Source organism: Scylla paramamosain, chromosome 4 (assembly GCF_035594125.1).
Source record: "Scylla paramamosain isolate STU-SP2022 chromosome 4, ASM3559412v1, whole genome shotgun sequence".
In the NCBI taxonomy this organism is placed as follows: Eukaryota; Metazoa; Arthropoda; class Malacostraca; order Decapoda; family Portunidae; genus Scylla; species Scylla paramamosain.
This window is the reverse complement of record NC_087154.1, coordinates 32,374,527-32,384,526: the sequence shown is the minus strand read 5'-3', so window position 1 is coordinate 32,384,526 and position 10,000 is coordinate 32,374,527. Positions and strand designations below refer to the sequence as shown.

General features: G+C 43.7%; 1 protein-coding gene across 3 annotated transcripts in view; it reads right to left on the bottom strand.

Moving 5' to 3' along the window:
• LOC135100013 (uncharacterized) overlaps window positions 1–10,000 on the bottom strand; it is a 271,043-nt gene that overhangs the window by 168,068 nt on the left and 92,975 nt on the right. For all 3 annotated transcript variants that reach the window (XR_010268482.1, XM_064002841.1, XM_064002842.1), the window contains exon 4: window positions 7,429–7,482. Coding sequence is in view for 2 of the 3 variants with exons in the window: in XM_064002841.1 (XP_063858911.1) it covers window positions 7,429–7,482 (54 nt within the window). In the remaining variant the exon portion in view is untranslated. The remainder of the gene's footprint in view (window positions 1–7,428; window positions 7,483–10,000) is intronic.

Below are 10,000 nucleotides of genomic sequence, written 5' to 3'. Positions count from 1 at the left end.
CGCTTTCTCTCCTCCGTGCGTTCAGGTTTAGGTAGAGATGAGTGATGAGAGTGCAAAGAGCCACGTGGAAAGTTTGTGGTAGGTTCAAGATGTTTTGGTTCTTACAATTTATCTTCGTTCCTTTTCTCTCTCTCTCTCTCTCTCTCTCTCTCTCTCTCTCTCTCTCTCTCTCTCTCTCTCTCTCTCTCTCTCTCTCTCTCTCTCTCTCTCTCTCTCTCTCTCTCTCTCTCTCTCTCTCTCTCTCTCTCTCTATCTATCTATCTATCTATCTATCTATCTCTTCTCTGGGTTCTTTTGTTTTTCTGTTCCGCTGCAGCTTCATCATCCTCCTCTTTTTCTTCTTGTTCTTGTTCTTGTTTTCTTGTTCTCATCTTCGTTTTCTTCTATTTTTTTTATTTTTTATACATTATTCTTATTCTTGTTCTTCTCTTTTTTTCGGTTATTATTTTTCTGTTCTCCCTCCTCCTATTTCTTCTCTTCTCCCTCATCTTCCAGTTATTTTTTTCTTTTTTTCTTCTTATTCTCTCCCTCTCTCCTCCTACTCCACCTCCTCCTCCACCTCCTCCTCCACCTCCTTCTCCACCTCCTCCTCCTCCTCATTCATCTCCAGTCCCCATCGTCCTTCACTTGTTTTTCTTACTTTTCCTCCTCCTCCTCCTCTTCCTCCTTCAGTTCCCGCTTTTTCATCCACCACCTGACTAATCATTACTATTCCACAAACCTCCTACTCCGTCCATCCACCTCCTGCCCCTCTCAAGGTCGGCCTGTGGCATCTCCAAGACACATCCTCATCCACATCCTCGTGCCACATTCCCCCTGGTGCTCCCTCCTGCCTTCAAACGGATTCCCCCTTACACTTCCACTCCCCACTGCCTTCCTTCTTCCTCTCCCTCCTTCCCTTCCTCTCTCCCTCCCAAGCCTCGTTCCTCCTCTTCGTGTTTGCAGCAAAAAGATAGGGGCATGATACTCTCTCTCTCTCTCTCTCTCTCTCTCTCTCTCTCTCTCTCTCTCTCTCTCTCTCTCTCTCTCTCTCTCTCTTGGTAATTTTTTTTCGTCTTGCATGTTTGGTCTTTTGGTTTATCTATTTATCGTTTGTTTATCTTTCTTTCTTGAACAAGCACTCAGTAAGCAAATATTTAGGCCGAGTATCAAGTAAGCAAATAAGAAAAAGTAATAATGAAATGCATTTTCCACCAATTCTGAATGAGAGAACATCATACACATTATATTACCACTGCTATTACTGCTACTACTACTACTACTACTACTACTATTACTACTACTACTACTACTACTACTACTACTACTACTACTACAGCTCACATTCACACAACACATTCCTGCAACACACACTACCCAGGCGACAAACCAGCGTGGCAGCGAGACAAAGCACAAAGCAGTCATCAAAGGGTCGATCGGTCGTGTAATCCCATACATTACACCGCCCGGCCGCTTGAGGACCCCGCATCACACACGCCCCTCCAGACACCACTCGCTAACATCCAATAAAGCGGTGGGTGTCCTTCTCCAATGTCCCAGACTCCCAGGTTTGGCTGCAGGCTTCTGAAGGTCCCGGCAGAGGAGTGGAAGGAGTGGGAAGAAGAGGAGGAGGAGGAGAGGAATGAGGTCTGACCAGGATATAAGGTGGAGAGCCTGCAGGGCCAACGCTGAAGAGAAGAGTGGTGACGTCCTGCTCATGATGTTGTAAGGGCAGGACTGAAGAAAGGGAGGGAGAAGAAAAAATCACACTCTTCTTCTAGGGTCATGATGAAAGTTTAAGATGATAACATGATAGAGTTGAAAGTTACGACGAGTTGTTTTTCACTGACATCCTTTAAGAGGCTTTGCTATTATTCACTCTACACACGCGCGCGAGCTGGAGGAAGAATGGATGGGGGAGGAAATGAGAAGTGGAGTGAATTAATGTTTGCGCGTCCTCACACCACCGGAAGGAAAAACAGAAACCAAATAAAAGAAAACCATTGAGGGAAAGAATGAGATAGGGAAAGAGGAAGAGAGGAAGAGAGGAAGAGAGGAAGAACGTCAAGGTTACGCCCAAGAACACCAATGGGGATGTCCAAGTGGGTGTGGCTGTACAGGGTGTTGAGAGGACGGCGGTGGGTGTTGCGTGACTGGTTGGTGGTGTGTGGATGGTGCCGATGGTGTGTGGGTGGGGGCTGTCTGGGTAGTGGGCGAGATGTGGGTAGTAGGTGTTGCGTGGATGGGTGCTGGCTGGGTGGTGAGCGAGATGATAGTGGGTGGTGTGTGGGTGGCTGGATGCTGGCTGGTGAGTGCTGGCTGGGTGGTCAGCGGGATGTGAACAGTGGGTGGTGACTGGTTGGTGGTGTGTGGGTGATGCGTGGGTGGGTGCTGGATGGTGAGGGGGATGTGAGTAGTGGGTAGTTAGTTGGTGGTGGCGGGTGTTGAGTGGGCAGAGTGTGGGTGGCGAGTGGGTGTCATTTCGTGCCTCTCGCAGCTCCCACGCAAGAACTGGCAGCAAGAAAGAAGAAAGCTTTAAAGACGGACACATGTGGAGATGAAAGTGATATTTGAAATGCAAGAAAAGAGTGAACTGGAGTTGAGACTAACGAAAGAATAAAAAAAGTACAGATTATATATCTCTTTTTCACCAACTCTTACTCAAGATAGATATTATACACGAAAAGCACTTGGCTTTCTTTATGTATCTACGTTACCCATGTATTACAGAAGAAAAGAACCACTAAACAACACATCACATTAAGTTACGTGCCAAGTTACCACTAAACACGCTACTTCCTACATCTTTCTCACAAACTCCTGTCTCATCGCTCTCCTTCCCTATCACTCTCTCGCCTCACCTCGACGTGCCATCCCACTCAAGCCAGACACTCCTTCGTCCCCGCGTGCCACCCCTTAACCCTTACTTAATTAACTTACACATAACGAAGTCAATTTCCCCTCCTCCTTGACCCATCAGTCTTCTATAATATTTTTAACCCCGTCGGTGCTGCTCGGCTTAGTTCCTCCCCTCATCCCACGTCCCATGAGCCTCGTATGTATATCGCCTCTCTGCCTTTATTACTTTGTTCTACACTCTCCTCTCCCTCTTTCTCTTTCACTCTGCTTTTCCTCCCTCCTCTTCCTCGAAATGCTCGTATCTTCCCCATTCAGTGTTTCATTTGTGTGTGTGTGTGTGTGTGTGTGTGTGTGTGTGTGTGTGTGTGTGTGTGTGTGTGTGTGTGTGTGTGTGTGTGTGTGTGTGTGTGTGTGTGTGTGTGCGTACTTGCATCTTCATCAATTTAGGTTTCACCCATTTACAGATATGAGTACATCTCTCTCTCTTCTCTCTCTCTCTCTCTCTCTCTCTCTCTCTCTCTCTCTCTCTCTCTCTCTCTCTCTCTCTCTCTCTCTCTCTCTCTCTCTCTCTCTCTCTCTCTCTCTCTCACTTATGTTGCTTCCTCTTCATCTCCCCTTCGCTTCTCTATCTGCTACTCGTCCCCTCGACCATTCCTTGCCTCTGTGTCTTCTTTGTCTCTCTCTCTCTCTCTCTCTCTCTCTCTCTCTCTCTCTCTCTCTCTCTCTCTCTCTCTCTCTCTCTCTCTCTCTCTCTCACTTCTTTGCTTTCCGCTGTTTCTCCTTCTTCTTCTTCTTTTTCTTCTTCTTCTTCTTCTTCTTCTTCTTCTTCTTCTTCTTCCGTACCCAGTAGCATTTATAATGTTACTTTTGTCGACTGAATAGAGACTTCATATTTTACAAGCATCCTTTAAAAAATATAACTTGCTTTCATTATTTTCACTTGCGTTTCATTTTAAATGTTGTTACACTTGCAACGTAGATTTTATTACAATTTTCTATTTCATTTTTTTTTTTTAAGAGTTAAGTTCAACACATACTCGTATTTCAAAATTCACATGATGGTAGAAAATGTAATTCCAGTCTAATGGCAACGTATAAATATGCCGATTACACTTTCATACAGAATATTGAGGTGTCAGTACTTATAATTAACCCGGTCATTTAGAAAACAACACGCATTATTAAGCTCATACACACACACACACACACACACACACACACACACACACACACACTCGCTACCTGCCGCTATGACGTTCACATTACACGCACTGCACTCAGATTAGCGGAACGGTATACACACACACACACACACACACACACACACACACACACACACACACACACACACACACACACACACACACACATTTTTTGTTAGTAAAGTGTAGATAATGACTAGATAAATGTTTCTGAATGGGTTAGTTATTTTTTCTTTTTTCTTTTCAGTTTTGCGGTATATCATGCATTTATTTTTTTGTATTATTATTATTATTCCCGCTGTTTTTGTTGTTGTTGTTGTTGTTGTTGTTGTTACTACAATTATTATTATTATTATTATTATTATTATTATTATTATTATTATTATTATTATTATTATTATTACTATTATTATCATTATTATTACTGGTGGTAATGGTGACAGTAGTAGTAGTAGTAGTAGTAGTAGTAGTAGTAGTAGTAGTAGTACTAGTAGTAGTACAACAACAACAACAACAACAACAACAACAACAAGGAAACAAACAAAAAAAACTAACCATCAGACTCTACTCAAACACATTTACACCTTATAACACATACACACACACACACACACACACACACACACACACACACACACACACACACACACACACAATGTACCCTAAACCCGTATAAAAAGCTTCCTTGTGCTGCTCCTCCTCCTCCTCCTCCTCCTCCTCCAAGTGGCACCCCCTAGCGTGGTCCCGGCACAGCATACTATTAACCTGCCTGTCATGGGGTGTCTGCGTCATTTGGGAGCTTAAGCTAAATCAACCTGCCCGAGCCTGCCTCTAGTGGGGAGTACTTAGAGAGGATGCCTATGGGAGGAGGAGGACGTGGAGAAGAAGGGAAGGAAAAAGTGATGAGGGAATGGATGACAAGCTGGATGAGGGATAAGAGTGAAGGAGGGAGGGAGGGAGGGAGGGAGGGAGGGAGGGAGGGAGGGAGGGAGGGAGGGAGGGAGAGAGAGAGAGAGAGAGAGAGAGAGAGAGAGAGAGAGAGAGAGAGAGAGAGAGAGAGAGAGAGAGAGAGAGAGAGAGAGAGAGAGAGAGAGAGAGAGAGAGAGAGAGAGAGAGAGAGAAGATAAAGAAAAGAAAAAGATGGATAAAAAGAAATAGGTCACGAAAATGTACAGAAAGAAGAGGAAGAATACGAAGAAAAGTGGTGGCGAGGACAACACAAACAACAACAACAACAACAACAACAACAACAACAACAACAACAACAACAACAACAACAACAACAACAGACAGACAGACAGGTAGAGAAGGAAGACACAAAACAAGAATAACAAGAACGAGAACGACAAAGAAGAAGAAAAATAAAAGTTAGATTAGTTACAGGTCGTGGTGGTGGTGGTGGTGGTGGTGGTGAAGAGGAAGAGGAGGCCCCAAGAAGGTATAAGAGTAACGAGAGAAGGCACAGTAGAAAAGAGGAACTACCACTGAAAGACGTGAGGAGATTTATGATGGTATTGATTACACAGTGTGGGGGGTTGCTGAGGTCACAGAGGCGATGAGGGAAGTAAATTACGAGTTACTAAGTTAAGAGTGGCTGGGTGGGAGTGGTCTTGAAAACGTATAGCACTGGCGAGGATCGAGCTGAAGGGGTATTAGGGAAGTTATTTGGGAGAAAGAAAGGTTGTGTGTCGGTTTGAGAGGAATGAAGGATGAGGGAAGGGAAGCGTGTATGTGTATGCAAGGAGAGGGGAAGGTAAAAGATGGAGGGAAAGGGATGGTGGTAGAGGAAAAAAAAAGGGAAGGGTATGACAGAGTAGGGAAGGGAAGGAAAGGGAAGGGAATGGGAGGAGAAGGGATAGGTTTGGGATGTTGGAGAGAAAAGAAAGATGTGTGTAAAGGAGAGGAATAGAAAGATGGGAAGGGAAGGGAAGAAGAGGAAAGGGAAAGGGAGGGAAGGGAAGGGAAGGAAGGGAAGCGATGGGAAGGGAAAGGGAGGAAAGGGAAGAGAAGGGAATAGAAGAGAACATAAGAGAAATAAGTGAAGGAAAAGGAGGGGAAAGAATGACACAAGGGAAGGAAAGTGGAAAAAAATGAACAAAAAAAGTGATGAAGGGAAAGTACCACAAAACAAGTTAGGGAAAACACGAGAAATTCTAGGAGAGGGGAAGGGAAGAGAAGGGAAGGGAAGGGGAAAGGGAGAGAAGGGAGAGGAAAGGTCTCAGAGGTGCTGTGAAAGTTAGGGTCTTGTGGGGGAGAAGACACGGCAAGGTTAGAGAAGTTGTGGAGGCGTCGTGTTGTGTTTCGGGCAGCTGGTGATGGGGTGATGCAGAAAACTTGTTTACTTCAACGAGGGGTATTAAAAACAGGCGACGCAGGCCAATAAGATTAAAAAGAAAATGGTGTAAGCGGAAATAAGATGAGGAGGATACAAACTTATAATATTAGCAAAGGGAATTAAGAAAAGAAAAAAAAACACATGCATTACTTAAGTGAAAGGAAACTAATTACGTTAACCTATATTACCAATTAAAATTAAATAAAAAAAATAGATCAGACAAAAATTAGAAAAATAATAAATAAGCGTGATAAAAACATCAACACATCTCATTATATTACTCATAATAAAGGAAATAATAACCATCATAAACTGACGAAAAAAAAGACGACATAAAAAAAAAAAAAAAACAGATCGCAACCATGAAAATAAAAGGTAAAAAGATAAAGACCAAATTTCACTGCGGCTTCTGTTCGTCCGTGGAGCGATGGGTCGTGCAGGGGAAACTGTGGAGGATCTTGGGACATGGGAAATACAAGAACTGTTACCCTGTGTTATTTTGTCGGCACACCTGAGGCCGCGTCATTTCCGGTGGTGCGACCTGCCAACCTCTGCCACTAACCCTCCTCCTCCTCCTCCTCCTCCTCCTCCTCCTCCTCCTCCTCCTCCTCTTTCTTTTTCTCCACATCTCTCCTCTCTACCCCCGCCCCTCCCATCCGGAACGCTTCGCTTCATCAAACTTTATTTCTCAATTCGTAAAATATTTCATATCAGCGAAGTGGAGGACACACACACACACACACACACACACACACACACACACACACACACACACACACACACACACACGAATAAAAAATTCTGCATGCATGTCTTTTATTTGTCCAGAGCAATGCTAAAACATCTAGTTCGTACACACGCACACACACACACACACACACACACACACACACACACACACACACACACACACACACACACACACACACACACACACACACCACGGCTCCCTCGCCCAGGGTCGCGGTATCTCAGGAATGCTCACATCGAGGATTCCTGAGCAGGTTAGGCATGACATAGTTAATGGAAGAAATACTACGAGGCGGACCTTACCTGCAGACTGATGGGACCTGGCTAGATGGGGCGCCCTCGCACGGCCTCGCGCACCTGCAGAACAATTTTTTATTTATTTATTTATTTTTTTTCTTGTCGACTTGAGATTTGCTTCACACACTATTGATCCTGATAATGGAGAAATCAACTGAATAAAAATGGCTCTGCTTCTATGTTATGTAGTTATTTATTTTTTGTTTAGAGAAAGATGATTATGAGATAATTGTGTGTGTGTTTTTTTTTCCAGACTTGAAAAGAAGTTACCTTATCACAACATACTAATTGTGTTGTTAATCTAAAGAATTATTCATGGCAGGTATATTATGTAAGTTTTCGTCTGTTATTTAACGAATGACATGTAACAATTAATTTTTTGTTCATACTTCAGTAACATGTGGTACATCAGCACACTATAATAGGGCTAATTACGATATCTGATGAATTTACATAAATTGTCTTGGAGGAGGAGTCTTCGCCCTTACTATCTTACGTCCCTTACTCCAGATCAGACACAGTAACTTACAGCAAACACCCTCGTAATGGCGAAAACGTTTGCTGCTGTTTATTCATGCTTTGTGCTCATTTGATATTTTGCATATGTTTACAACCTCCTGCATGAATAACTAAAGGGAAGAATGTCAACCACAAAGTAATAAAATAAATGTAAAAGATAATCACACGCCCTCACTCAGACGTTAATCCAGCCGGGCGCGAACGAAATAACACAAGCATTATCCCTCATTCGGATGCGATTAATCACTGGACCTGACAGGATGAGATAATGTAAATAATAATCTGGTATCCTCAAGGTCCCATTCCGAGGGCATGGCAGTGGCGGCGGCGGTGTTAACAGTCCGCACACCTGTCGCTGTCTTGTATCACCACCTGCCCCGCCACTCACCACAGCAACACCGGATGCATTTCCCTTTCCACGCAAGAACCTCCGTCAGGGTAAAGCGAATAACCAATTATATCAGCAACACGTGTACCGAGGAATTTTTTTCTTTTTTTCTTTATTCATTCTTGCCTTGGAAAAAAATTTGGACAAGTGACTTTTTCATGTGTTTTTTTTTTTTCCCGTTGTAGACGTTTGATGCTATGAAAATGTAGGTGTGTTCCACGTGGCAGGGGATGGCGCTCCCCACCCCACCCGCCCCCCACCCCTCTCCTAACACTACCTGCCGCGAGGGACACTGAACCACCGGGATGGAAAAGAAAAAAAGAAAAAAAAAGGTCAGACCAACATAGAAAGGATATAAAACGTTATTAATAATTTGATGACTATTTTCACGCTGGCTGTTACTACTACTACTATTACTACTACTTCTTAAACTAATTCTTGCATTATTTCTCCACCGTCAACAACACCAATAAAATAAAGATAAAAAAAAAACAGTAGAAGTAATAAGAATAAAACGAGTACACCAAAATCTCTCTCTCTCTCTCTCTCTCTCTCTCTCTCTCTCTCTCTCTCTCTCTCTCTCTCTCTCTCTCTCTCTCTCTCTCTCTCTCTCTCTTTCTCCCATTCTCACATGTCCGGCACGTCAGCAACAAGGCGTGGCCGCGGTGCATTGGTCCATTAATTAGCATGGGTCCCTAATTGCCTTCGTAAATCCTATAAACAACCTGTGTGCCTTGACTCATTATTACCTCTGACCACCCCACCATAGTCCTTCTCCTACTCCATCTTCTGGCCAGTTTACTCACTCTTCTACTCCCGATCCTTTTCCATCCTTCTGTCACTCCCTCCTTCCCTCTCGCCCACTCACCAAAACGACTCCTTCTTCTTCTTCTTTTTTTTTTTTTTCCTAAGAGTCAGGTCGTGCTCTGCTCCTCATGCCACTCCAGCCTGATCTGTTTGGTAAGTAGGGCCTCAGAACTGGTTGGTCTTCGCATTCAAGGTCTGCAGGCTTTTGCGTCAGGCCAACGAATGCAAGAACGTACACCACAAAACCACACACACACACACACACACACACACACACACACACACACACACACACACACACACACACACACACACACACACACACACACACACACACACACACACACAGGCACGCACGCACACACTCACACGCTACCTTGGTTCTCCCTGCTCTAATTAGCGAAGCAGTACTCGGTGGAATCCTTGAGTAGAATCTCCAAAGGAAAAAATAAAAATAAAAATAAACGGAGGAAGAGGTTTTCCCTGCAGCGGATAGTGATACGTACTGTCTCTCTCTCTCTCTCTCTCTCTCTCTCTCTCTCTCTCTCTCTCTCTCTCTCTCTCTCTCTCTCTCTCTCTCTCTCTCTCTCTCTCTCTCTGGGCGAGTCTCCACAGTCTTAGTTCTGTACACCTTAACGAAAGTCAAACATAATCACATTTATTTGTTGCTAAATACTTTAATTGACTTTTCAAATTCTGTCACAATCTCTACATTCTCAGAAATCCAATAAGACTTTTTTTTTCAATTCTGATGATAAAAAAAAAATAGTAGAAGTAATAAGAATAAAACGAGTACACCAAAATCTCTCTCTCTCTCTCTCTCTCTCTCTCTCTCTCTCTCTCTCTCTCTCTCTCTCTCTCTCT